The sequence below is a fragment of the Microcaecilia unicolor genome, chromosome 5, assembly GCF_901765095.1.
Source record: "Microcaecilia unicolor chromosome 5, aMicUni1.1, whole genome shotgun sequence".
Classification (NCBI taxonomy): domain Eukaryota; kingdom Metazoa; phylum Chordata; class Amphibia; order Gymnophiona; family Siphonopidae; genus Microcaecilia; species Microcaecilia unicolor.
Genome location: NC_044035.1, coordinates 9,193,881 through 9,221,477, shown reverse-complemented (window position 1 = coordinate 9,221,477; position 27,597 = coordinate 9,193,881). Strand labels below are relative to the sequence as shown.

General features: G+C 46.9%; 1 protein-coding gene across 1 annotated transcript in view; it reads right to left on the bottom strand.

Moving 5' to 3' along the window:
* The window catches only part of LOC115469892 (shootin-1-like), a 174,803-nt gene that overhangs the window by 87,369 nt on the left and 59,837 nt on the right, over positions 1-27,597 (bottom strand). The window contains exons 4-5 of the mRNA XM_030202648.1: positions 7,005-7,099; positions 2,512-2,680 (exon numbers count right to left, since the gene is read on the bottom strand). Coding sequence (XP_030058508.1) covers positions 2,512-2,680; positions 7,005-7,099 — 264 coding nt within the window. The remainder of the gene's footprint in view (positions 1-2,511; positions 2,681-7,004; positions 7,100-27,597) is intronic.

Genomic DNA, 27,597 nt, shown 5'->3' with positions numbered 1-27,597 from the left:
CATTTCCCCTGGGCTCTTTTTGTCTAGGCTTTCTACAAAATGTTTTCATGTTATGATGGTCAGTGTTTTGGTTCAAGAACTCATACATACATTCATCTCCTATGTGACTGTACAGCACTGCAAATGCCAGCCAGGGGACAGTATTTGATGCTGACATTGTTGTGAATCCACCGCGATCATGAACGTTATGGAAAAGAAGCTTATGTCATCGCTCAGAATAACAAAGGTGGTATGATAAAAATAATCTTATGCTATTAGTTTTTGGCCCAAATATTTCAACTCCTTTAGGCTATCAGCTCTACTGGAGCTGGCCTTTATTTGGTTACTGGGCCATGAGCCTTCCCATTTTTCATTATACACCCTGGCTCATTAGCTACTGCAGACAGTACTGCGTGACGCGCTGTTGCATTACTAACAGGAGGGACTCTCTCCAGGTCTTTTTCAAGACCACTCCGTTTTCCCTTGTGGAAGCGCACTTACTTTATTACAGATACCATCATTAAGACTCCTGAGGCAGGCCTGTGGCCGAAACACAGATCTATGTCGAGTCTGTAATAAAATTTGGTTTACACGATCCAGCTATCCCAGTCTCTGAGGTCTTTGGTCCACTTCCCACTTTCTTCTGTGCTCATCTAAGACCAGCCACAGGCCAGAAGCCAGTATACCATACATAGAAACTCCTTTTCCTAACGGATCTTACGTGCTTGACCCACGCTTTGTTAAATTCTGATACAGTCCTCGTTCTCCATGACCTCCACCAGGAGGCCATTCCACGCTTCCACCACCCTTTCCGTGAAAGAGTATTTTCTTAGATTCCTCCTGCGGAATGACAGAGACCGCTTACCAATTTTGTAGCTGTTCTGGACCGACTCCATCCTGTTTACATCTTTCTGTAGGAGTGGTCTCCAGAATTGCACCTACAGAAAGATATAAGCAGGATGGAGTTGGTCCAGAGGGCGGCTAGAAAAGTGGTCTCTATCATAAAACATACAGGGACAGGCTTATGAACCTCGGCATGTATACTCTGAAAGAGAGGCGGGAGAGAGGGGATCTGATAGAGATGTCTAAATACCTCAGTGACATCAACGTACTGGAGGTGAGCCTTTTCCAAATAAAGGAAACCTCTGGAATGAGAGGGCATAGGATCAAGTTAAGAGGAAAAAGGCTTAGGAGGAATCTAAGAAAATACTCCTTCTCGGAACGGGTGGTGGATGCGTGGAATATACCCAAATTCAACTACTAGATGTTGCTGTTAGGCAGTGGCCGAGACATCCGGCAGTGGCCAAGACACCCCCCCCTTCTGTAGCATCTCCAGATGACTCCGAAATCAAACACATATGCACCAGGGGCCAGACCTCACGGTGGGAGGGGCCAGAGCCCGAGGCTGGGAGCACATTTTGAGTGCCGCCCTGACGCCCCCCCCCCCACTGCCACGCCTTGCCCCCTCACAAACAATACCTTTGCTGGCGGGGGTCTGCAACCCTTCTTCAGCGCAGTCTACGGCACAGCCTCGTTCGCTGCCTGCCCCCTGCTCTTCTTTCTTCTTGCTCCTCCTGTGCACGCTGACGCTCTTGTGCGTGCTCAGCGTCAGTGTGCACAGGAGGAGCAAGAAGAAAAAAGAGCAGGGGGCAAGCTGTGAATGCGGCTGCGCCAGAGACCGCTGAGCGTCAGTGAGCACAAGAGGAGCAAGAAGAGCAGGGGGCAGGCAGCGAACGCGGCTGTGTCGGAGACTGCGCTGAAGAAGGCTTCGGCTGGCGGGAGTTGGGGACCCCTGCCAGCCAAACCCGGGGCCCGGACGAAATTTGTGGGGGCCCAGGCCCCCTGCCCCCCTGTAGCTACGCCCCTGCTATGCACAATGCAGAGCATGACAACTGAACCACTGGATCGGCACACTAACACAGAGGTTTATTCAGGAACCCAGGCCTGAATAAGCAGCTTGCACAGAGAGTCAGCATACAGGAAAAGACACAGATAACAGCTAACGCTCAAGCTGAAATACAGCTCTCTGCCATCTAGTGGCTGGAGCTAATTATTACGTCTCATAGTTCCAAGTTGCACCTGCCAATTTCAAAGCTGGGAGACCCTAAATCCAGGCAACAGTTGCTCATACGCCGCCTTTCTGTGGTATTTTGCAACTACATTCAAAGCGGTTTACATATATACAGGTACTTATTTTGTACCTGGGGCAATTGCAACTCTCCCGCTTTTTAACTAACCCACTGATATTTCAATGACACATTTAACAAAGTTCAGCTTAACCTCTTCTGTTGAGAAATACTGCAGGGTGCATCAAGCAAACCAACCCAGAGAAAAAAAATTCTAAGTCACGCTATGGAGAGTCCCAAGATGTCAGAAATACATCTGTGTCCGTCCTGAACCAAACTGCACGTTTGTGTTTGCATGACTATTGAGCATAGGAACAACCAAACTGTGTTATAGCTCTCAGACCAGGCTACGAACGGGTCAAGGAACGTTCTGGTGTGATGCTGGCAGTGTGAGAGAAAATCCTACCTTTGATCTGTTGCTGACACTGAAGGGAGCTGCACTCGCCCAGGGCTGCCTCGGTTTCGCTGCCTGAGTCGTTGTCGTCAATGTTGATCTCTTCCGTGATGATATCGGGTCCCAGTTTGGCCATATAGAGCATGCTGATTCTTTTCAGCGTCTTGTTCTCCTTGTTAAGCTAAAAAAAAACACAAGATATTAAGCAGATTATCAGATGGGATCAAGCAGCGCTAAGAAAAGGACGAATGCTGGACACCATGAATACCCCCAGGATGCAGTCAAATTCGGCCTCTGATCAGGAAAAAAGGCAACACATCTGCAGACGGGAGAGTCACACACACCCTATTACGTGATGAAATGCAAAGTCTCTCAAGGGATTGCTTCTGCATGGACAAAAATCACACCAAGCTCAAACTGTTTTAATGCACCTTGTTTCTATCCATTCTTGTAATCTCCTCTACTGACCAACATCCAGCAACTTCTCAAGCAAGATCCTGCATGACATTTATGGGCCTGGAGCTCTGCTGTAACAGAACAATGCCAGTGATTAAGCAACCAGCTCTTTCCACCCACAGAGAAAACTCACTGCCTCCACGAGCTGGGCAACCATCACTGGGCTGGAAAAACACATCACTCCAGTCCAGATTCAGTCTACGCTAAACGTCTCTCCGCCCGCCCCTCCCAGTGCACCCCAGGCCTGGCTTACGGTGACCGTTGCTCTGTCGTCCAGGTGCTTTACAGAAGAGCTGGATGCAGACTGGCCCATCAGGAAGAGCAGCGAACCACCACAATCTCATCTCCTTACGCATGGATGCTCGGACTTTTGGAGATGAAGCAGACTTTGTTTGCACGACAATTGTCATGTCTTAGTTTCTCAGATATGCATGATATGCTGTATATATGAACGTATGGAACAGGGGATCTTTTGTCCTCATATGTTTTTTTTTTTATTATTAGCAGAGGCTCTGTGGGTGGTAGATGGAAACGGGCCAGAACTCTCAAGACTGGCTGAAAAGAGGCAAAGTGTTGCTCCTACTCAGGGAAATATTATTCACTTGACACTACTATGGCTGAACTTCAGCTCAGGCAGCCGGGGCGTAGCAGGGCCATTAACTGTACCGTGCCTGAAATTAGGATGTTCAGACTCAAAGCAGCATGTGTTAATATGGTGGCAGCCTGGATCCTACAGGTTCTGAAGGTTAAAGTAGTAATATTTGTTTTTAGAAATAATTTAAAATCCCAACTTCTCGGCTCCTTCTCGCCGTTTATCCAACAAGAAACTCATGTTCCCAAAGAGATGACGTGGCTTGGACACTGGAAAATTTAAAAAATAAAATTTAAGAGACTTTTTAAAAGGTTTGGACGGCTTCCTAAAGGAAAAGTCCATAGACCATTATTAAATTGGACTTGGGGAAAATCCACTATTTCTGGGATTAGCAGTATAAAATGTTTTGTATATTTTTTGGATCTTGCCGGGTATCTGTGACCTGGATTGGCCACTGTAGGAAACAGGATGCTGGGCTTGATGGACCTTTGGTCTGTCCAAGTATGGAAATACTTATGTACTTGGGATTCTGAATGGAATCTTGCTACTCTTTGAAATTCTGCATGGAATCTTGCTATTCTTTAGAATTCTAGAATCTTGCTGCTCTTTGGGGTTCTACTTGGAATGTTGCTACTCTTTGGGTTTCTGCCAGATATTTGTGACCTGGATTGGCCACTGTTGGAAACAGGTTGCTGAGCTCGATGGACCTTTCGTCTGTCCCAGTGTGGACGTTTTTTCAGCCATAATGGAACAAAACCAAACCGTCCAGGACTAAAACTAAGACATTTTGCGCTAGACCTGTTTTTGTAACGAATAAGACACAAAAAGGTACCCAAAATGACCAGATGACCACTGGGGGGAATCAGGGATGACCTCTCCGTATTCCCTCAGTGGTCACTAATCCTCTCCCACCCCACAAAACTGTGATTTAAAACATTATTTTCCAGCCTCTATGCCAGCCTCACATGTTATACTCAGGTCCATTAGAACAGCATGCAGGTTGCTGCAATAGTCTAGTGGTGGGTGCAGTGCACTGTAGACAGGTGGACCCAGGCCCATACCTCCCCCTACCTGTTACACTTGTGGTGAAACTGTGAACCCTCAAAAACTCACCTAGATACCCACTGTACCCACATATAGGTGTGGTGTACAGTTGGGGGTAATAGGTTTTGTGGGGGAGGGGGGGCTCAACAGACAAGATAAGTGAGCAATGGTGAGATGTGTACCTGGGAGCATGTTTTTTAAGTCCACTAGGGTGCCCCATTTATCTCCTGGGACGTCTGGGGGACCAGTGTAGTAAACATTCTAGCTCCTCCTACATCCCAATGGCTTGATTTTGTGCGTTTTGCACTTGGAGGGTTTTTTTTTTTTTCAAAAATGTACCAAAAAACAAAACGCCCAAATCACAAAACCTTGTTCAAAACAGTATTAAAAAAAAAAAGACGTTTCTTTTTTGAAAATGACCTTCTTTCCTATTCAGATTTTGGCCATTTTTTGCAAAACGTCCAGTCAGACTTTGACTTCATATCGATAATGCCCCTCAGTGTGTGGTTAAGTACCATGCCTCTTCTCCACTCATAACTCGCCTACTTCCTGGCCCCTAACACAGCACGCAGTAAGCGCACTAAGTAGAGGGTGCAACCGTGTCATCGCAGTATGTTATCGCGTTTCAGCAGTAACCGCACAAACCTAATTAAACTGTTAACCGCTTAACACAATTCAGTAAAAGGACCATGATAAAGGAAATCTGTAGTTTCTTCAAAATAGGTTCATGTATCTGCAGTGGAAAAGAACAGTGACCCTTTCTTTGGAACGGGCAACAAGGTGTGATAAAAACACAGGTAGCATTCAAGAAAGGCTGGAGAACTTCCTGGAAGAAAAGGTACACCTGAGGGTAAGCAGCATTAGAATCTACATATGAAGTACATAAGTATTGCCATACTGGGACAGACCGAAGGTCCATCAAGCCCAGCATCCTGTTTCCAACAGTGGCCAATCCAGGTCACAAGTACCTGGCAGAAACCCAAAGAGTAGCAACATTCCATGTAGAACTGCAAAGAGTAGCAAGATTCCAAGTAGAACCCCAAAGAGTAGCAAGATTCTAGAATTCTAAAGAATACCAAGATTCCATGCAGAATTTCAAAGTGTAGCAACATTCCATGTAGAACCCCAAAGAATCGCAAGATTCCATTCAGAATCCCAAGTACATAAGCATTGCCATACTGGGACAGACCGAAGGTCCATCAAGCCCAGAATCCTGTTTCCAACAGTGGCCAATCCAGGTCACAAGTACCTGGCAAGATCCCAAAACAGTGCAATACATTTTTTCCGCTGCTTATCCTTGACATAAGAAGTGGACTTACCCCGGGAACTAGGACTATACAATTTGAAAGGTCACCACAATCTGATTTTAATTCATTAAGAACAGGTAATTATCATGACTTTTGCTGATGCTGCTTGCATGCTTTAGCCCTATAAAAGTGACCTTTCATCAGGGCAAGGTGACCAGGTAGAAGGCAAAACACTTTAATGACCACTTCCAGAAAAAGAAAAGACACGGCCAAATGCGACTTCATGTCAGTCTGATTTTCACAGCCTCCAAAGAAATGCACATTTCTGGAAGCACAGCGCCAGCATGGTTAATGAAATTTGGGTCAAAATTGCTGCAAATCCATTTTCCTGATGAAGTGGCCCGGTTGCAATTTAATGCAACGCCCCCTCCTCCGTCAACTCCCCCCCCAACGTCAACGTAGAGATAAAAGCACTCTTTAATAATAATAATAATGCGCTTCTGATGAGGCAAAATATAGAAAATTACATACTTGGTAAATTCACCAACCCAGAAGCAATCAACAGACCACTGAAGGTCACCTTCCATTTGGCCTCTGCTTGTTTCTATAAAACAATCAAGTGATATGTAATGCTTTCATCCAGTTCCCCGATTCCATACAAACATTCCATTATTCTTTCATGCCACACACACACACACACACACATTAGATAATTCTGGACTGTATACCATTTTGTAAATACATATTAAAGAGGATGGTGTTCAGTAAAGGCTTTCCTTTCATTCTGTGCCTGTCGTCGGACAAAGTAGGGGCAAGAAGTCACCAGTTTTCAACAACCTGTATGCCGTTCCAGCAGCACAAGTGGAAATGCAGAGCTCCTTAAACTAAATTTTTCTTTTATATTTTGAAAGAAGGCAGAAAATAAGGTAAACAAAAACACACACTGGCAAGAAAATCTGCTTCTCTTTCCTCAAACTTTTAAACTCCTCCCTCCCTCCCACCGTTTCTAAAACAAGACTCAATCTCAACACAGAAGGTTTATCAAAAGGTGTTTCCTGGTAACGCAGACGGGAAGGAAATGATTTGGTTTTCATAGTTCCCACACCACAGAATGACATAACGAGGCACCACAGGCTGCAAAGACTTTTTTAAAAATCACTTCATACCTTTGATGCCAAGGCTTCGGCGCTTTCACGGCAAGTTTTTTCTATTTCAAGATGATTCTGCATGAAGCTCACTTCCTCAATGACCATGTGAGATACTGGAAAAAGAAGGTCTGTTTTAATAAGGATTTTTTTTTTTTTTTTTTTAAGTCAGTCATCTCTTCCCCTCCCTCAGTCTACTCATCCCACGATTCTATACATAGAGGCCCCCTAGACTATTGAAGTTTTCCAACTCAACATTGGCTAGGTTTGAAATGCTCCTGATAGGACCCAACACTAGGACTTAATGCTATAGGCCAGTGATTCCCAAACCTGGTCCTGGAGGCACCCCAGCCAGTCAGGTTTTCAGGATATTCACTATGAATATTCATGAGAGAGATTTGCATGCAGTGCAAATCTCTCTCATGAATATTCATTGTGGATACCCTAAAAACATGACCGGCTGGGGTGCCTCCAGGACCAGGTTTGGGAATCACTGGCATAAGTGCTGTTAATGTCCTCTGGGGGGGGGGGGCCCCCCCCCCAACCATCACATTATGGAACCAAATTGTTTTAAAGCTAAAGACTGACTGCTTATCCCTGCTATCGAGCGGGAAAGAGCAGGGTATAAATGCCAGAAATAAATAAATACAGAAATACAAATCTTCCTCCATCACCCAATGAATTGACACTAATAGTTCCCAAGCCTGGTCCTGAAGGCACCCCAGCTGGTCAGGTTTTTATTTATTTATTTGTTGCATTTGTACCCCACATTTTCCCACCTATTTGCAGGCTCAATGTGGCTTACATAATACCGTAAAGGCGTTCGTCAGTTGGTTGATAACAAATACAAGGTTGTATTGTGGTCGAATGAGGTAGATGTTTGTCAGGCACCGTGAAGGTCGAAGGGAATGAAGATTGAATATTGTCCTGTATGATCATTAGTTGTGCTGTGTTGCTGGATGTGGGGATTTACGTTGGATCAGTGGGGTAAGCCTTTTTGAAGAGGTTGGTTTTTAGTGATTTTCTGAAGTTTAGATAGTTATGGATTTCTCTTACAGCTTTTGGGAGTCCATTCCATAGTTGTGCACTTATGTAGGAGAAGCTGGATGCATAAGTTGTTTTGCATTTAAGTCCTTTGCAATTTGGGTAGTGTAAGGTTAGGTATGATCGTGAAGATCCAATTCTGTTTCTGGTTGGTAGGTCTATGAGGTCTGTCATGTATTGTGGATATCCCAGAGAAAGTAATCCACCAAAGGTGGATGAACACTGACTCCCACGCAAATATATGAAGAATAGAAAGAGTGGGAAGTGGACCAATGATTCCAGGGAAACGGGATATAGGTCTACAAGGTACCACTTTATTCGATGACTCGACACAGTACTGTGTTTCGGCCACAGGCCTGCCTCAGGAGTCTAAAACAATACTACACTAGGTTAAAAACATATATACAGTGGAGGAGTGGCCTAGTGGTTAGGGTGGTGGACTTTGGTCCTGAGGAACTGAGTTCGATTCCCACTTCAGGCACAGGCAGCTCCTTGTAACTCTGGGCAAGTCACTTAACCCTCAATTGCCCCATGTAAGCCTCATTGAGCCTGCCATGAGTGGGAGAGCGAGGGGTACAAATGTAAAAAAAAAAAAATATATATATATATATATATATATATATATATATATATATATATATATATATATATAAATCAAGATAAACCTGACTGGCTGGGGTGCCTCCAGGACCAGGTTTGGGAACCAGGGCTATAGGCGTTCAAATGGAGAAGTACACTTTTGAAATACAACAGCAGTAACTCCCAGTTACCCCCCCCCCCCTCAACAACTGGTAAAAGTGATTATACAGCAACTCCCTGATAGGTCAATTATCACTTGACAGTGTGAACTTTAATGTAAATAAAAGCTTGGTCCTGAGAATGTGTATAGTGTGGTTTCACCAATGGCAACAGAACTAATTCTAAAGATCTCTTTAAAAATAACGAGTTATCACCTTAAGAATTACGAATACTTCAAGCTAATTGATTTCACGCCTGTGCGGTCTGACTTTTACTCATTAATCCATAAACACCACCATTTTTGGAGAGTTTTTTGAAATATAGAAAATGAAAGTACATAAAGAACATACTCTGTCCATGCGCTAAAAACATTTTGCATGAATTACAAAAATGAAAAAGATTCTTATCCCATCAGAGTCCAAATTTTGCAATTTACTGCCTCAGAAGATATATCCTTCCATCTCAACTCTCCATTGCACCCACTTCTCCTGCAACCACTGGGCACTGACCCAGCCTATCTGTACAATTGGTCAATAATGTCTAATCACAATTTTTGAGATAGGGCCAGTGGTGATCCTTGGTCGGCTGCCACCCGGTGCAGCGGCATCCCCCCTCCGGCGTATGACCAAAGCTCCCCCCTGGGTGCAGCACGACAACCCCCCCCCCCCCCAGTGCATTACCCCTCCCCCCCCGGCGCATACTTACCTGCTGGGAGCAGCCGCGCGGCTGTCGGCTCCGCTGGTTCCCTGCTCCGTCTGCACTGGAACAGGAAGTAACCTGTTCCAGGGCAGAGGGAGCAGGGAACCAGTGGAGCCGACAGCCACGTGGCTGCAGGGCTGCCGAGAGGGGGGGCAAAATTCCCCGGGCCCTGGCCTCCAAGGGGGGCCCGGCACCGGGGTCAGACCGCCGGCGCTGCAGTCCCCGGTCTCATCCGCCTGCCTCCTCGGCTCCGGGCCCCCTTCATTCAAAGCAGCAGTCATAGATCGCGTCTCTTCTGGCCTTCCTTCTGTGTCCCGCCCTTGCGGAAACCGGAAGTTACATAGAGACGCGGGCGGGACACAGGGAGGGAAGGCCAGAAGAGACGCGATCTGTGACTGCCGCTTTGAATGAAGGGGGCCCGGAGCCGTGGAGGCAGGCAGATGAGACTGCAGCAACAGGGGGGGCGGCAGCGATGGGGGGGCGGCAGCGGTGGGGGGGGGGGGGTGTAGGCGGGGCAGCATTGCCCCGGGCCCGGCCTAGTCTCTCGGCAGCCCTGCATGGCTGCTCCCTGCACCCCTCCAGCAGTGCACCCAGGGCGGACCACCCCCACCACCCTGCCCTCAGTACACCACTGGGTAGGGCCCCTAAGTGCACTACACATTATTCTATAAGGGAATATATAGGTGCTATAGTACGTAATTGCATGAGGTGTACATGTGGGCGGAGCACAGCAGGGCATGGGCGTGCCTCCAACTTAGACAACACCGTAAATTATGTGATTTGCATGGCACACCCATTTACCCCTCTCATCGACCCTAAATATAGACACCCCAAACCAACTGGGACACTCAGAAGCCAATACAGTTGTTCCCTGCATACCACTGAGGTGCCATGTGACAGAAATACCCCCAGAGTGGTGATAGTCAAATGCCATTCGTGTAACTTAGCAGTTGAATTTAGGGAAGCAATTTTGATGACCTAAATTAAACTGATTAGCTGAACCATTGGCAGCTGAATATTACTAGCTATCTATAGAGTTGGGAAAATGAAAAGGTGCTGTGTAAGAACTTTAAGCAGCACTATTCAGATAAAACCACTAAAAATTCACAGATAGGGCACATATATGTTTAGCATCTACTGCTAGGGAGTCACAAAAGAGAGGGTAAAACAGAACAAAAAAGAAAACACTGGGCCTTCAAGGTTGAGATAATCGATGCCCTTTTAATTATGGAAATGACCTGACAGGGGCCGTGTTTCAGCGTATAAACGCCTGCCTCAGGGGTCAGAAAATCCTAGTTATGGTTTTCAAAGAAATATAGCATTGACCAAACGGTCAAGATGTAGTGCCTCTAACGTAGGAAGAGTCGTCGTGCTCCAAAAAACACTGTCGGTACAGAAATGCACACTGCAAAGGAGTCTAATGGATGTTTTGAAGCAGAGGCGTAGCTACGGGGGGGACCAGGAGGGCCTGGGCCCCCACAAATTATGTCCGGGCTCCTGGTTTGGCTGGCGCTTTCTTCAGCGCCGTCCCCGGCACAGCCGCGTTCCTGCCCTGCTGTTCTTGCTCCTCCTGTCCTGTGCACGCTGACGCTCCTTTACGTGAATCTGAGAAGGAGCGTCAGCGTGCACAGGACAGGAGGAGCAAGACAAGCAGGGCAGGAACAAGGCGGCACCAGAGACGGCACTGAAGGGAGGCTTCAGCTGGTGGGGGTTGGGGACCCCCGTCAGCAAAGGTATTTGCTAGGCAGCGACGGGGGTGCGAGAAGGCACGAGGCGGTGGCGGCGGGGGAAGGTGAGGCGAGGCAAGGCGTGGCGGTGGGGGGTTACCACTCAAAATGTGCCCCCAACCTCGGGCTCTGGCCCCCTCCCACCGTAAGGTCTGGCTACGCCCCTGTTTTGAAGTGATTGCAGCTTTTTCATTTGAGAGCAGGGGCAGTTTAAATAGATGATATTGCAGTAGTCTAGTCTTGTCATTAAAAGGGAAAGAATAAGGGAATTAAAAAGTATTGCGATACAGATAATCCTGCGTTTTCTTTATCAGAAAATTGGAATAACATCAGTACTACCGTTTTAGACGAATTAACCTCATTGAAAATTAAAAGTTTAACAACAAAGAAGTCCAAACCGTGGTTTGAAGAGGTTGTTTTACAGCAAAAACATCTTTGCAGGCGTTTAGAAAGAGAATGGCACAAGGACAAACTTTGGGAATCTAGGATGAAGTGGAGAAGAGCTGTTACAATGTATAAAACACTTTTAAAGGATAAGAGGAAAGAGCATTATTTTTTAAGAAATTGGAGTCACCATTATTAATCCCAAAAAAAACCGTTCAGCTTGGTAAAATTCTACAAAGACCCTAAGGCTATTATTCAATCTTCTGCTTCTACACCATCTGCAAGTGAGCTGGCCAAATATTTTAAGGGTAAGGTTCAAAAATTCAATCAAGAATTAATTAGAGAAACTTTTTCATTCGAATTAGATAAGCCCAGTAATGAGGGAGTTCTATCAGACTGAATTTGGGATGTTTTTAGATTACCAACTTTAAACGAGAGATTAGTATTCTCTTTAACAGATACAATTCAGTCATCTGCATTTTGGACTGTTGCCTGGATTATTTGTTAAAGACTGCTCCTCCTTTTTTTCTGGAAGCCTTAGGGTATAGATTTCTGATATGTTAGTACATGGAAGCTTTCGATAATCTGGCTGCAGGATAATTTTGACTCCTATCCCAAAGAACCCTAAGTTAGGACTTCAAGATGTCACAAATTTTACACCTGTGGCATCCATTCCCTTATTTATAAAAATCTTGGAAGGATACATATCTACTCAGTTACAACTATATTTGTAGACGCATGGCCTATTACATTTTTCACAGTCGGGGTTTCGTGGACAGTATAGTCCTGAAACAATTATTGGGACACTATGGGCAGCGGAAAGATCGCTGCTGAGTTGAGGGCACAGGGCAATCCTATCACAGTTTGATTTGTCCTGTGTCTTCGACTTAGTAGACTATGACATGTTGTTATACGTTCTCAGTACGTTTGCAGTAGGAAGTAGTGTATTGGATTGGTTTGGAGGTTTCTTGCGGAATTGTTCCTATTGTGTTCGATATAATAATACTAAGTCCAATTTTTGGAAAGCAAATTGTGGGGTCTCACAAAGGTCTCCATTGTCCCCTTCACTATTTAATGTCCTGAAGAGTTCTTTCGGACATTATTTAAGTCAAGCAGAGTTTAAGTCTTTCAGTTATGCTGATGATATTTCTGTATTGATACTCCAGCTACAAAGTCAACAGAGGTAATACCTAAAGAGGCAGCTGATTGTATTGAGATACTAGAATTATGGATAAGATCTCATCGCTTAAAACTGGAACTCCAGACCAAGCAAGGCTGGAACCTAGAGTTGCAAAGGCACCGGAAAAGGGTCTGGGCTTCAGTGAAATATGCCCATACCCTTGATATCACTATGGATGCGCCCCTAGAGGTTCCCACCACTAGCCCAATAAATTAAGGGCTGAGATGCTCAGTTGATGGGGGGGGGGGGCTGCTGTCCCACAGCGGTCCTGAACAGAGCAGGAAGCCTCAGACCAAAGAAGTCACAGTAAGATTGTGACAGCACACCCTCTTCAAAGGCCCCTCCTACATCTGATCCTGGGTTTGGGCATGTGAGGAAACAGGCAGTGGAATCTTCAGAGGAGGACAGGAGCATGAATTAGACTTCAAGGTTCCTGAGAATTGTCCTCTGGACCAAAGCCCTTCCAGGCAATAAGGTACTGCAACTTGCCTTGTACCCTTCGAGAATCCAATATATCCTGAACCTTGTACTCCTTCTCTGGGTCTGTCTGAACCGGTAGTGGGGTGGGAAAGGCTTTCTCAATATTAATGGTTTCAGCAGTGATACATGAAAGGTGTTGTGAACCTGTAAGCTAACTAGAAGCCTTAGAGTCTTAACTGGTAGGTAACAGGTCCAATCTGGCAAGTCACTGGGTATGGCCCTATGAAACAAGGGGCGAATTGGGTTGAAGGTATTTTAAGACACAATTTTTATGTGGAAAGCCATACCATGTCCCCTATCCGGAAGTGAGGCACCAGGCATCTTTTTTCTCAGTTTGTTGCTTGCTTCGCTGGGTAGTATGAAGTAAGATGTCCATGGTGGTCTTCCAGATCTAGGAAAATGAAGTGATAATTTCCTCAACAGTGGTGATCTCTGGGGCTGGTGGCACAGGCATGGTTATCTACAGATGCTGTCCATGGATGACCCAAAAGTGAGAGGCCCTGGTGGATGCACTGGCATGGTAGTTATGACAAAACTCTGTCCATGGTAGTAACTGAGTCCAGTCGTCTTGAGAAACAGAAACGTAGGCTCGCAAGAAGGTCTTCAGATGCCGATTGATCCTTTCCATTTGCCCATTCATCTGAGGAGGATACCCCCGATGAGAAATTCAGTTTTTCTTGTAGTGAGCGATTAAGACTTCATCAGAATTTGAAGGTGAATAGCACCCCTCTGTCTGAAACGATGGATACGGGCAAGCTGTACAGCAGGAAGATCTCTTTGAGAAACAGCTGGGCTAACATGGGTGCAGTTGGTAATCCAGCAAGTGGCACGAAATGGGTCATTTCGAGAAATGGTTCACCACCACCCAAATGGTAGTGTGACCGTTTGAGAGGGGAAGATCCATAATAAAGTCCATAGTAATGTGTGTCCATGGTTTTGGGGGAAAGGAACTGGTAGCAGAAGACCCCAAAGACAGGCATGAGAGGGCTTCTGGCAGGCACACACAGGAGCAAAGAACAAAAGCACAAGAAGCCTTCAAGGCAGGGGTTGTCAACTCAAATTTATTGAACAGACCCAACGCAGTATGTGTTTCGGCAAATTTGACTGCATCAGGGGTCATATAGGTACTTGCAGGGCTAGGCATAATGCTCGTTTTCCTCCTACACACCCCTTGCCAGAACATGGTGGCTAGGCTCTCGTTATTCCATGCCAGTTCAGCCACTAAAGTCCAACACTGAATGGCATAATCTCTGATAGTCTGGGATCCTGTCGTAGGTTCAATAGCTACATGGCCTCTGAAGTAGCCTTGCCAAACTCCTCAAAGATCCTGTGAAAGTGGATCAGAAACTCTGCCAGGTTATTCAGTATAGGCTCATTTCTCTCCCAGATAGGAGAGGCCCAGGCACGGGCAGGACCAGTAAGAAGGGAAATGATATAAGCCACCTTGGCCCTATCAGACATAAAGTCTCTAGCTTGTAATTCACATACAATCTGACATTGATTTAGAAATCCCTGCCATGTTTTGGGGGTTCCCATCAAATTGAGGAGGTGGAGCAATGCAGATTACTACTAACAGGAAGAGAGTCCGGTCTAGGTTCTGCAACAGGGGGCAAGGCTGCTGCTGGAGCTGAATCTGACCCTTGAATATTGTCCATCCAATATTTCAGCCATTTGAACAGACTTGGATAGTTGCTGTAGCTGAAGTGCAAGCTGTTGTATCAACTATAAGGCTAGTGACTCTATTGAGCTCAGGCCTTTGCAAGCTGTTATGCTCGGAGTTAGTGAGCCCTTGGCCCACAGTCGTTGGCCTGACAGGTCACCTCTAAGTCCAAAGCAACAGAGATAAAGCAGGACCTCAAAAGCTAGGTGAGGACCAGTTCTGCAAGGACTCTTGTGCAGCACACCTAACTGTAAGTAATTTCTCCTTTGTTTCATTTTGCATTAAAGAAGATTTTGGTTCAAGAGTTCCCAGTCTTCACAGTGATGTTCTATACTCTGGTTATCTGCCTGCTAATCCCTGAGTAGGGAGAGCATATCAGGAGAGCAGAACAGTCTCCGAGAAAGATTCTGGAACAGGCTGCCTAAAATGGAAGTTCAAGTAGCCTCTTTTGAGGCTATTTTCTCATGACACAGAGGTGCCTATCCTGCTTATAATCAAAAGAGAAAAACGCCTATATTCTGACCTAAATCAGGAGATGGACGTCTTTCTCTCGCAGGTGCCCAAATCGGTATAATCGAAAGCCGATTTTGGGCGTCTTCAACTGCACTCCATCGCGGGAACGAATAAAGTAAATGGGGGCGTGTCAGAGGCGTGGTGAAGGCGGGGCTGGGGCGTGGTTATCGGCCGAGCAGAGACGGGCATCTTTAGCTGATAATCGAAAAAAAGGCGTTTTTACCGCGATTTGGGTCACTTTTTTTGGACCCTTTTTTTTCACGAACAAGTCCCAAAAAAGTGCCCCAACTGACCAGATAACCACTGGAGGAAATCGGGGATCACCTGCCCTGACTCCCCCAGTGGTCACTAACCCCCTCCCACCAAAAGAAACCCACGTTACAAACTTTTTTTGCCAGCCTGTATGCCAGCCTCAAATGCCGTACCCACCTCCATGACAGCAGAATGTGTTCTATCCTCTGACAGCCTTTCCCTGATTCTGATGTGGCTCTCGGGTGAGTGTGACACCTTTTCTGTTAAGGGCACTGCAGAGTCACATCAGCAATGCATTGTGGTGGGGGTAGGGTATTGGGCTCCGTGATTCCACTAGCTTGTGTCCCTCTGCTTACTGGGTCAGAGTGTGCCCTGCTTTTGTTTCCAGTAGTCCATGAGGTAGTGGCCATTTTTGTAAGCCAGTTTTAGATCCCGGTCATATGTTAGCCACGTTACAGCACTTAGTTCTTACCTTGAATGTTGCTGAAAGAGGGCATTGTACACCATTCTGCCAGCTGGGACCTATTGCTAATCTCAGTACCAGGGAGACTCGTTGCCAGTGGGGCACAACCTCTGATCTGCAGTTTACTGTGAGTAAACGTGCTTATTCAAATAAAGGACTTTTTCAAAGAGATTAGTCTTCAGGTGTCAACTGCTGTGCCAAGGTTATACACCAGCAACAAGTCCTGTCCCTGGAGCACTTTTAGTGGGTACTGCAGTGCACTTCAGGCAGGCAAACCCAACCCCCCCCCCCCCCCCCCCGTACCACTTGTGGTGGTAAATGGGAGGCCTCTGCAACCCACTGTACCCACATGTAGTTGCCCCCTTCACCCCTAAGAGCTATGGCAGTGTTGTACATTTGTCCCTCCCACGACCAAATGGCTTGGATTAGGACGTTTTTGAGCTGGTCGTTTTTATTTTCCATTATCGCAAAAAAAAAAAAACCGCCCAGCTCAGAAAGGACTAAATCCATGAGCATTTGGTCTGTTCAAACCGTATTTTCGAAAACAAAAGATGGACGCCCATTTTTTTCGAAAATACGGTCTGTCCCGCTTCTTCACGTACCCGTTTTCGGACATAGACGCCCATGGAGATGGGTGTTCGCGTTCAATTATGCCCCTCTATGTTTGTTTGTCAAACAGCCTCATAAAACCTGCATGTTCATGGTTAACATGTACACGGGTGAAATATGCACAAAGGTTACAGGTCCACTTTGTAAATCCCCCCTCCCCACTCAGCTCCACACCCCTTCCCAAACTAAACCTCTGAACATGCCTTCCTGTCACCACATACACTTTTCACGTGTAAATTAAAAAACCTTTAATAAAATGACCCCCATTGGGTCTGAACATCACCACTTAGATGTATGAAGTCGTGTGGCTAAGCAATGGCGTCATGCAGTCTCAAGCCCTGCCAACTTATGGACTAAACTTTACTGTCTGCCCATTTATATCTCCAAAAGCATCCATTCAACTGGCCACATTTTTTCTTTAAAAAAACAAACAAATGAAACCTTATGCAGCTGACCTCACTGCCTGCCTAAATGCTTTTGATTATCAACCTCACGCTATTTAATGTGTTTTGCAATTTGAAAGCACTGAATCCAAAAATGTAAAGTCTTTGGGGATGGGGGAGGGAGTGCAAGAGGAACCTAATGGTTAGTGCAGTGGGTTGGGGGCCTGGAGAAATGGTTTAAATTCCTGTTGCTGCCTGATGGTCGGCAGTACGTGGAGATCCTGGGGAGCCAGGTTCAATTCCCTCTGCAGCTCCGTGTGACCCTGGGCAAGTCACTTAACCCTCCGTTGCCCCAGGTACAACAGTAGTACAATGTACTACTTAGACTGTGAGCCCACTAGGGACAGAAACTGTAAAACTGCTTAGGTCTAAGTGGTATATAAATACTCAAATGAATGGATATGTACACATATGCACAGAAAGTTAATTAACCTGAGTCTATTCCAGTCATCTTCACTATTTTTCTAGTGGTGGCCATGTTGGTGAAAAAACCTCGGCGTGAAAACCTGTTGCTGGATTGGGTTGGGGCAGGGGCGTAGCCAGACCTTGGCGGGAGGAGGGGCCGAGGTGGGGGGGACACTGTTTAGCAGCCTCCCCCGGCGCTGACCCCCCTCCTGCCACTTTGGAACCCCCACTGCCGCAACCGCAACCCCAACCCCCCCACCATCGCCTGCCCCGCCGCCGCATCAGGTACCTTGTTTGCTGGCAGGGGTCCCCAATCCCCGCCAGCAGAAGTCTTCTTCAGCGCCAGTCGACTCCAGCACCTTCGTTGTGTGATCATCTGTTTCTGACGCCTTACGTCTTCCACCGTGCATGTAGCCCCGTGCAGGACATAAGGCGTCAGAAACAGATGATCACACAATGAAGGCGCCGGAGTCGACCGGCGCTAAAGAAGACTCTTCGGCTGGTGGGGATTGGGGACCCCCGCCAGCAAGCAGCGGGGTCAAATGTAGAGGGGGCCAGGGCATAATCTGTGGGGGCCCATGCCCCCGTGGACCCACGTAGCTACGCCCCTGGGTTGGGGTGAAGGGGTAGGGGGGAGTCCTCCAATGACACAGCTGTCCTAAGGCAGGGAGGGATGGGAGGATTACCCTGCTGATACAGCCGGCCTGGCAAAGTTAGTGCCAATAGCAAGAGTCTTGGGAGGTGGGGAGGGGGGGGGGAGACTCAGAGGGCCACGCTTAGAGGTTATGGGGACCACCACTGGCCCTTCGGCCTTGCAATGAAGAACAATGATCCATACGGTTTTGATTTTATACCTAAATTTTGCTGATTTATTAATCCTTCACATATTCCGAAACAATTATTTTAAGTATACTAGAGTAGACCACAGAAAGATCAAGGATTATCCAGAGTTCACGTAAGTTTAAAGTAAGCTACCATGATCAAGAGATCCCAGGCATAGAAAATAAAAACGCAGGGAGATATCCGATTTCCTTTTGAAGTAAAAAAAAACCAAAACAAAAAACACCCAGATACAGCAACATCTTCCTTTTCAAATCCAACAAAAGCCCTTAATATGTTAATATTGAAATTTATAACGCAGCGCTAAGTAGCAAAAAACACATTACTAACCTCGACTTTGTTTTATTCTTTTTCTTTTCACCCAAGATGAAATCAGCTGCTGCAAACTCAAGCCAACCAAAAACCACTTAACTAATTAGCCGTTGCAGTCACCGAGAGAAAAAAAACCCCCCCATGAATCAACACTGTTATTACAAGTGGCACATTTGAGTGGCATCTAATTATGAATTGATGAGCGTGATACTTGCATTACCCCGCATCACTACCGCAGCCCATCAGGGACTAAAAGCCGCTGATGGCACAGCCTGGGAGAAACTCCCACTCAATGGAACAGCGGGCACCCCAACAACCGGCCTGGCAAGGGGCCCTCCTCCTCTCCAAATGACACGTTAAGTGTAATTACTGGTAGACATTGTAAATAAACAGGATTGAAAGTGAAAATTGTACCAAGTGCCCAGAGACAAAAATCTGACACACGCTGGAAGTGGCAGGCCTTAATTGAGAGTTCCTTTGACTGCTGAAGATCATTTCAACTGCATTTCTCGGAGGACAGTGATTATAACTGTGGAGACAGGGATGCCATAATGGTATTCGGCAATGCTGACAGTTCAGTGAATTAAAATGTATCTGCTGTTGTGTGGAAGCCCCTTGATGAGAGGTACAGATGCCTCAGTGGCCTTATCATTATATCGCAGCGTTCATGTTGCCATCAACCTTGCCGGCTCCAATTGAAAAGAAATGATTGTCTGCTAGAGCTCTCCCCAACTCCCTAACCCCCCCCCCCTTTCCCTTAGCCACCCAATCTCTTGTGCTGAATACAGCCGATTTTCAGAGAGCTATGAAATAACGCAACTAGGCCTCAAAATGCAGCTGCTTTGCCATCAAGCGGGGCCCCTCATTAAAGTGGAATCGCACACAATGCGTGTTTACACCGAGAGAACAAATAAAAGCTGAGCCCAGGCCAAGTTTATTCAGATACAAAGCTGAGCGCAGCTCCTCCCTCAATGCGACTGCCTTTTACATTGTAATTTAAATAATGGGCTCTAGCGCTTCCTTAAAAATCGTAATACTCCTGCTGCATTCTCTCACTCGGCTGACAAGAGGCGAGAGAAGGAAGACGGTGAATCTGGAACGGTTTTGAGTCCCTCGGACGCTCCTCTGTTTGCACCAGTTGCCGTCGTCTTCCGTGATTTTGCAGCTGTGCTTGTGCCTGGGTCTGGGCGCATAGCAGGGAGAGCCACCAACGAAACATCTGGACAAGAAATACTGATGAACAGTTAGGAACCGTTAAAAAGTGATTTAGGGATGGCCAGCGCACTTTTACATAAATCAATTACAAACGCACATCTTGAACACTGCATGCGAGTCTGGTCGACCTGCCTCAGAAAGGGCAGCGTACAGCTAGAAAAGGTACAGAAAAGGCCAACAGAGATGGTTAGAGGCATGGATCTACCTCTGTAGGGCTTTTCAGCTTGGAGAAGAGACGGCTGAGGGGTGACATGATAGAGATATATAAAATAATGAGTTGAGTGGAACAGGTGGATGTGAAGCGTCTGTTCACGCTTTCCAAAAATACTAGGACTAGGGGGCATGCGATTAAACTACAGTGTAGTAAATTTAAAACAAATCTGAGAAAAGTTTTCGTCACCCAACACATAATTAAACTCTGGAATTCATTGCCGGAGAACATGGTGAAGGCGGTTAGCTTAGCAGAGTTTAAAAAGTGGCTAGACGGTTTCCTAAAGGAAAAGTCCATAAACCAAGCCGCATTGAGCCTGCCATGAGTGGGAAAGCGCGGGGTACAAATGTAACAAAAAAAAAAGGACTTGGGAAAAATCCACAATCACTACTACTACTACTACTTAACATTTCTAAAGCGCTACTAGGGTTAAGCAGTGCTGTACAATTTAACAGAGAAGGACAGTCCCTGCTCAAAGGCGCGTACAATCTAAAGGACGAAATGTCAAGTTGGGGCAGTCTAGATATACTGAGTAGAGGTATGGTGGTTAGGTGCTGAAGGCGACATTGAGGAGGTGGGCTTTGAGCAAGGATTTGAAGATGGGCAGGGAGGGGGCCTGGCGAATGGGCTCAGGGAGTTTATTCCAAGCATGGGGTGAGGCGAGGCAGAAAGGGCGGAGCCTGGAGATGGCGGTGGTGGAGAAGGGTACTGAAAGGAGGGATTTGTTTTGAGAGCGGAGGTTACGGGTAGGAACTTAGGGGGAGATGAAGGAATAACATGTAATGAATGTTTGTACGTTTGGGAAGCTTACTAGGTGCCCTTGGCCTGGATTGGCCGCTGTCGTGGACAGGATGCTGGGCTCTGTATGAGGAGAGACCCAAGAAACCAGGAGGCCCCAGCTTTGAAAAGAGGAGGCAGGAACGAGGTGTATGAAATCATGAGTGGTTTGGAGAAGGTAAATGGGAATAATTAATGTGGCCTAGCAGATATGCGTTTAAAATCTGCGCTCACAGTATCATTCTTAGTGCAACAATACTTCTGTAAATACAGAATTATAATTTATTTCAACAAAGAATTTAAAGAGAATCAAACCAGGTAAAAATCAGGATTGGCAGTAGGGAAGTATCCTTCATTTAGCTCCGACCTGCATCCCCAATTGTCTTTCTTTCCAACGCTGGTAACCCTCATTCACCCTTAACATGGGCAGCCGAGACCCCTCGGGCCTAAGGGTATTCGTGATATTGAATAATAACAAGACACATGATATTTTCTTATCATGGCACAACTTGGCCGCAGCTTCATTTTAACTGCAAACAACATCATAACATCAAAACCCTGGGTATACCCAAGCCAATCACCTTCCGGCTTATTAGCCGACCCAGTCCGTCGTCATTAGCAAGACTGACCAATCGTATACAGAGCTCCCCGCCGCACAGCAAGGGCGCTCAACTGTAAGCGCAGCTATCCCAGCTGCCTAGCTTACACCATCAGGCTTGGGTACCCCGCCAAAGCTGCGACAAAATATATACATGTACGTGTTCACAATAAATCGGGGGGGGGGGGGGGGCGCTGGGTGCAAGCTGATGCCCGGACGCCAGAAGAGGACGTCCGGGCTCCGCCCAGGGGTTTTAAACCCCTTTTATTTCCCACCCTTCCAAGCAGGGTGCCTCTGAGGGGCGGGAACATGCCCACTGCGCCCGCTCGCACCCCGTTGGCATTAGTGCGCATGCCCGTCAGGGCACGGCGCCATGTTAATGGCAGCTCCGTGCACCCAGTGGGGCACTGCGCCTTGCTTGTATCTGGTACTCTCAAATACAAGCACAACCCTGGCAGTGATCCCTTCTCTCTCACACATTCAGACATACTTGAGTCAATTCCCTCTCATACTTCACTCAGCCAACCCCTAGCATCCCTCCCCGTCAAGCCCTTCTCCCACATTCCCCCAATCGCTTCTAATCATCGCTCATCCTTCCTCCACCTCCACTGCCTAGCAGGGGCATAGCCAGACCTTGGCGGGAGGGGAGTACAAAGTCCAAGGTGGGGGGGGGGGGCACATTTCAGCCTGCCTCCCCTAGCCGCCAACCCTACCCCTGTTGCTGACCCTCTCCGCCACTTTCGGACCCCCTCTGCTGCCCCTCCCCCACCACTTTCGATGTAACGTGTAGGACATGCATGCAGGATGTCAGTCAGGACTCACAGCACAGATCAGCGACGCTGAAGAAGACTAAGGCTGGCAGGAGTTGGGGACTCCCGCCAGCAAAGGTACCTGGCGGTGGCAGGGGAGGGTCGGTGGCGGAGACGGCGGAAGGGGCGGTGAAAAGCAGCGGGGGTTGGGGGGGTGTCAAAAGTAGAGGGGGCCAGGACTAAATCTGTGGAGGCCCATGCCTCCACCTAGCTACGCCCCTGCAGCCCGGTATCCATGACTTCTAAGCTCCGTGGACACCTGCCACCACCCCTGCCAGCACACGACAGGTAGGTCCAAACTGCCTCTGAAGCAAACAGCCAATGCCAAGGCCCTCACCCTTCCTGCAGTCAAGTTCTCCAGTGCCACTGCCAATGCTTGCTACCGTCACATGCAATGTGGCTCCACCTTAATCAAATGCCCTGCCTCTGCTCACCCCCCCCCCCCCTCATTATATGTTACTGGTGTGCCAGCCTCTAATTCAGTACACAATGCAAGGGACCCTGTAACTCACAGCCACCCACAGCCAGAGCCTGACTAAATAGGAATGCTCAAGACAAAGGCAGACAAAAAAAAAAAAACCCCACTACCGCTTAACATTGAAGATACTGACACCTTACGGATATATCTGGTATTGCAGCCTCTCATATTTACAAAGGAAAAGGGGTCCTTATACTAAGGTGTGCCGAAAAGTGGCCTGCGCTGGTGTAGATGTACGTATTGGACGCGCGCAGGTCCATTTTTCAGCGCATCTGCAATAAAGGACCTTCTTTTGGCCGAAAATGGACGTGCAACAAAATAAAAATTAAGAGTGCGTCCATTTAGGGCCTGAGACCTTACCTACACCCACTGACCTAGCGGTAAGGTCTCACGTGTTAACTGGGCAGTAATGGTCTATGTGCATACAATGCCGATTACTGCCCGGTTAGCGCCACGCGCCGGAAAATAAAATATATTTTCCCTGAATGCTTAGTGGACGCGCATAAAAAATAAAATTACTGCGCAGCACCTACGCGGCGTCAAAGTGAGTATAGTTGTAACTAATATCAGAAAACACAGAAATGTGCTCAAGGGTATTCAGGGACTCCTGGAAGCTCTGTTATATTTTATGAACAAAGCTTATCATGAGATGGAGATGAGCTGGGAAAAAACCAAGGACGTCAGAAACAGAAGGAAGCCTTTTGCGAGAAGAGGAGGACCTCGGCTGGCGGGGGTTGGGGTCCCCCGCCAGCAAAGGTAGGCGATGGACACTTTGACAGGCAACCACGATCTTCCTACTTCTTTTCGATTCTGCCGACAGGCAGGTCTGCCGAGAGGGGGGGACAGGGGGGACAAAATTCCCCGGGCCAGAGCCACCGGGGGGGGGGGGGGCCCGGCGCCGCTGCCGCAGTCCGGCCCACCCGCCCTCCTTCGCTCCCTGGCATTGAATTTAAGCACCTCACCTTCGAAAGCGCAGCAAGCAGCGGCAGACCACTCCTTCTTTCCGTGACCCGCCCTCACCTGATGTAACTTCTGCGAGGGCGGGACACGGAAGGAAGGAGTGGTCTGCCGCTGCTTGCTGCGCTTTCGAAGGTCAGGCTCTTAAGGTCAGTGCAGAGGGCCCGGGGGTGGAGAGAGGGCCCGGTGGCGGGTGGAGGGGGGCCCGGCGACCTCGGGTGGGGGGCCCCGGGGGCGGCCTTGTCCCGGGCCTGGCCCAGTCTCTCGGCGGCCCTGCCGACAGGACGTTCCAATCCACACCAGGCAAGTTGAAATCTCCCAGCAACAGTGCCCCCCCTTTCGTACCAAGCTCATGGATATCATCTATCAGATCCTTGTCCAGCTTCCCCGTTTGTATCGAAGATTTGTAGATAACACCCGTATGGATACAGGTTCCATCTTCTCTTTCCAGAGCAATCCGTATAGATTCTTCCTTTTCCCGGGTCCCCTGCATTTTAGCCCCTCCGATATTATTTTTCACCACTCCTCCGCCTCTTCGGCCCTCCCTATCCTTCCTAAAAAGATTATAACCCAGTATGTTTCGCATCCCATTCATGAGAGTCATTGAACCACGTCTCTGTAATAGCGACAATATCCAAGTCTTCTTCACATATCGGGGCTTGCAGATCTTGAACCCTTTTACTTAGGTTTTTTTTTCAGCTTATCAGAAAGAGATACCGGAAGATTCACCCAAATTATTTATACACCAAACACAGCAATTTAGAAGTAATTAGTACAGCTACAGGCAACCAATGCAACTGATACAACAGAGGTGTAATATGAACAAATCTCTTAGACCCAGTTCTTAGCTGCCATGTTTTCCACCAGGTGCAAATGTTGCAAATTGGATTTGCCAAGTCCAACTAAGAGTAGTCTAACCTACTGGTGACCAAATCAGCCACTATTTTTAGTCAAATTTCCTTCTGTTAATACAGGTTTCAATTGTCGTATCATTCAAAGATGAAAGAAACAAAATTTTACAATTTTACCAATCTTAAGAATTAAATTTCAATACAGTATCACAACCCCCCCCCCCCCCCCCCCCACACACACACACACAAAGTAGTTATTTCCTGCGGTAATGGGAAAGAAGGAAAAGAGCATGGATCTGGATACAGGGATTCCAGAGCCTCCTGCTCGTAACACTGAGGAGATGAAATATATGGAAAAAGGGTGGGGTGGGGGGGGGGGGGTAAGTTCATAGATGAGGCAATGGGTAATTAACTTGCCCAAGATCACAAGGAGCTACAGTGGGAACTGAACCGGATTTCCCTGGTTCTCAGCCTTCTGCTCTAACCATTAGGTTACTCTTCCAGCAGGTACAGTAGGAATACAATTAGTCTGATAGTTTTTGGCATGACATGTGGTTGTAACATCTTGAGTTGAGCTACAAGAAGGGGTGCGGTTTGCCTATAAATCTAAGCCTCTGCCAGAAGGGGGAAGGTTTAGGAACCCTATGCAAAAGTGCCTGAAGCAGGTGATAGAATACCCTTTTTTTCTCAGTACTGCAAATCTTGAGATTTGAATGCAGCCTTAGTGTGAAAGGAGCAGAACTTTTCACTTCTGAAAAGAGTTGCCTAAAGTAGTTTAAGAGACGTTATGCCTGCCAAACTACTTAGAATGGTCTGCTTGGAAACAGCACACAGGAATTTAAAGAGTCAATAACTGGCTATTTGCCTAAAAAACTGGTGAGAGGCCATTTCCTTGTTCTGATGTGAGAAAAGTTACTTGAACAAGAAAAATCTCATACATCACTAGAAAATTCACACCGGAGAGAGACCACTTTCACATTCTGAATGTGACAAATGCTTCATTCGGAAGGATAGTCTAGTATATCACCAGCAGATCCACTCTAGTGGGAGACCATTTTGATTCTGTGAATGTGAGAAAGCTTGTGAGGGTTGTGAGGTTAGTGCAGCGCGCTTTGATCCTGGGGACCTGGGTACGATTCCTGCTGCAGCTCCTTGTGACCTTGAGCAAGTCACTTAACCCTCCATTGTCCCAGGTACCAAAACTTAGATTGTGAGCCCTCTAGAGACAAAGTACCTGCATATAATGTGTGAAGAGCTATGTTCGTCTAGTAGTGCTATAGAAATGATTAGTAGTAGTAGTAAAACTCCTCCTCAACTCTCACCAATTACAGTTGTGATTAAAGCCAGGGAGATTCACAGATTAAAGAAATCATAGTGGGAGGTTGGGGAACACAAGAATTGCCATATGGGACCAAACCAAAGCCCATCAAGCCCTCTATCCTGTTTCCAACCATGGACAATGCAAGTCACAAGTACCTGACAAAGATCCAAAAAAGACCAAACCCTCGGACCAAGACAAGATTCTGGTTTCATGTGATAAATGTACATGCATTGAATCCCTCGTGAAAGAAGTAAAAGAACTAAGAGAAGAAGTGGCAAGACTAAAAAACATCTGGGACAACCAGAAATTTGTCCCAGAAATTCAGGTCAAAACACTGAGGACTTCCAGCAAAGGGCGAGAAGATCAATCCTCCAACTCCACCTTCTGTTCAACTAAAGAATTGGTTCACAGTCCTGGAGGTAGAAGAGCTTGAAACGTCTAAAAAACAGGAGGAAACAATAACCAAAAATGCAATCACCGCCGGACAAAGGGCCAAAAAAAAGCGAAAGGTAGTGGTGGTTGGGGATTCAATTCTCAGGGGTACCGAAGCACCTATCTACTGGCCGGACATGTTGTTCAGGGAGGTGTAATGTCTGCCTGGTGCCAAAATTCGCAATACTGTGGACAGATTGCCTAGACGCATCAAGTCTATTGACCACACTCCTATGCTACTCATCCATGTTGGCACAAATGATACAGCTAAATATCCAACTAAACATATCATATGAAACTTCATGGCTTTGGGTCAGGGGGTGACGCATCAAGGTGCACAGGTGGTGTTCACATCGATCCTTCCTGTTGAAGGTAAAGGCCGAATGAGAGAAGCTCGCATCTTTGAGATAAATGTGTGGCTGCGTGGTTGGTGCCGACGAGAGTGCTTTGGTTTCGTAGACCATGGGATGATTTTCCAAGAGGAACTGAGCGGTGATGGTGTCCACCTGTCAAGGAAGGGAAGGAGTGTCTTCAGCTGGCTAAAGTACTAAAGAGGGCTTTAAGCTAAAAATGATGGGGATGGGTACAAAAAGCCAGAAAGCCATAATTAACCCCAAGGAAGGTAGGACATCTAATCCCTCTATAGAAGAGACAAAAAAGAGTAACATCTGGAGAGCCTTGTATACCAATGCCTGTAGTATGGGAAACAAACTTCTTGATCTTGAGGCTACAATGATGGAAGCAGACTTGGATTTAGTGGCTGTCACGGAGACGTGGTTCACGGAGAACCATGACTGTGATGTTGCTAAACCTGGCTATAATCTATTCAGGAAGGACAGAGTAGGAAAAAAGGGTGGCAGTGTGGCATTATATGCTAAGAATGATATCCAAGTGATGGAACTGCAAGACACGTGGGGTAAGGAAGAAGCGCTGTGGGATAAACTGGAAAGAGGGAAAGGAAAATGTATCTATATCAGAGTGATATACAGACCACCCTCACAGTCGGAGGAAATGGACGGACTTAATTGAAGAAATCCGCAAGGTAGCTACGAAAGGGGAAGTACTACTGATAGGTGACTTCAATATGCCAGATGTTGATTGGGGTGTCCCAGCTACAGGGTCATCTAGAAGCAGAGAGATCTTAGATTTCCTACAGGAAGAATTCTTCATATGCCATTATTAAAATGCACTTGGGGAAAATCCACTGCTTGTTTCT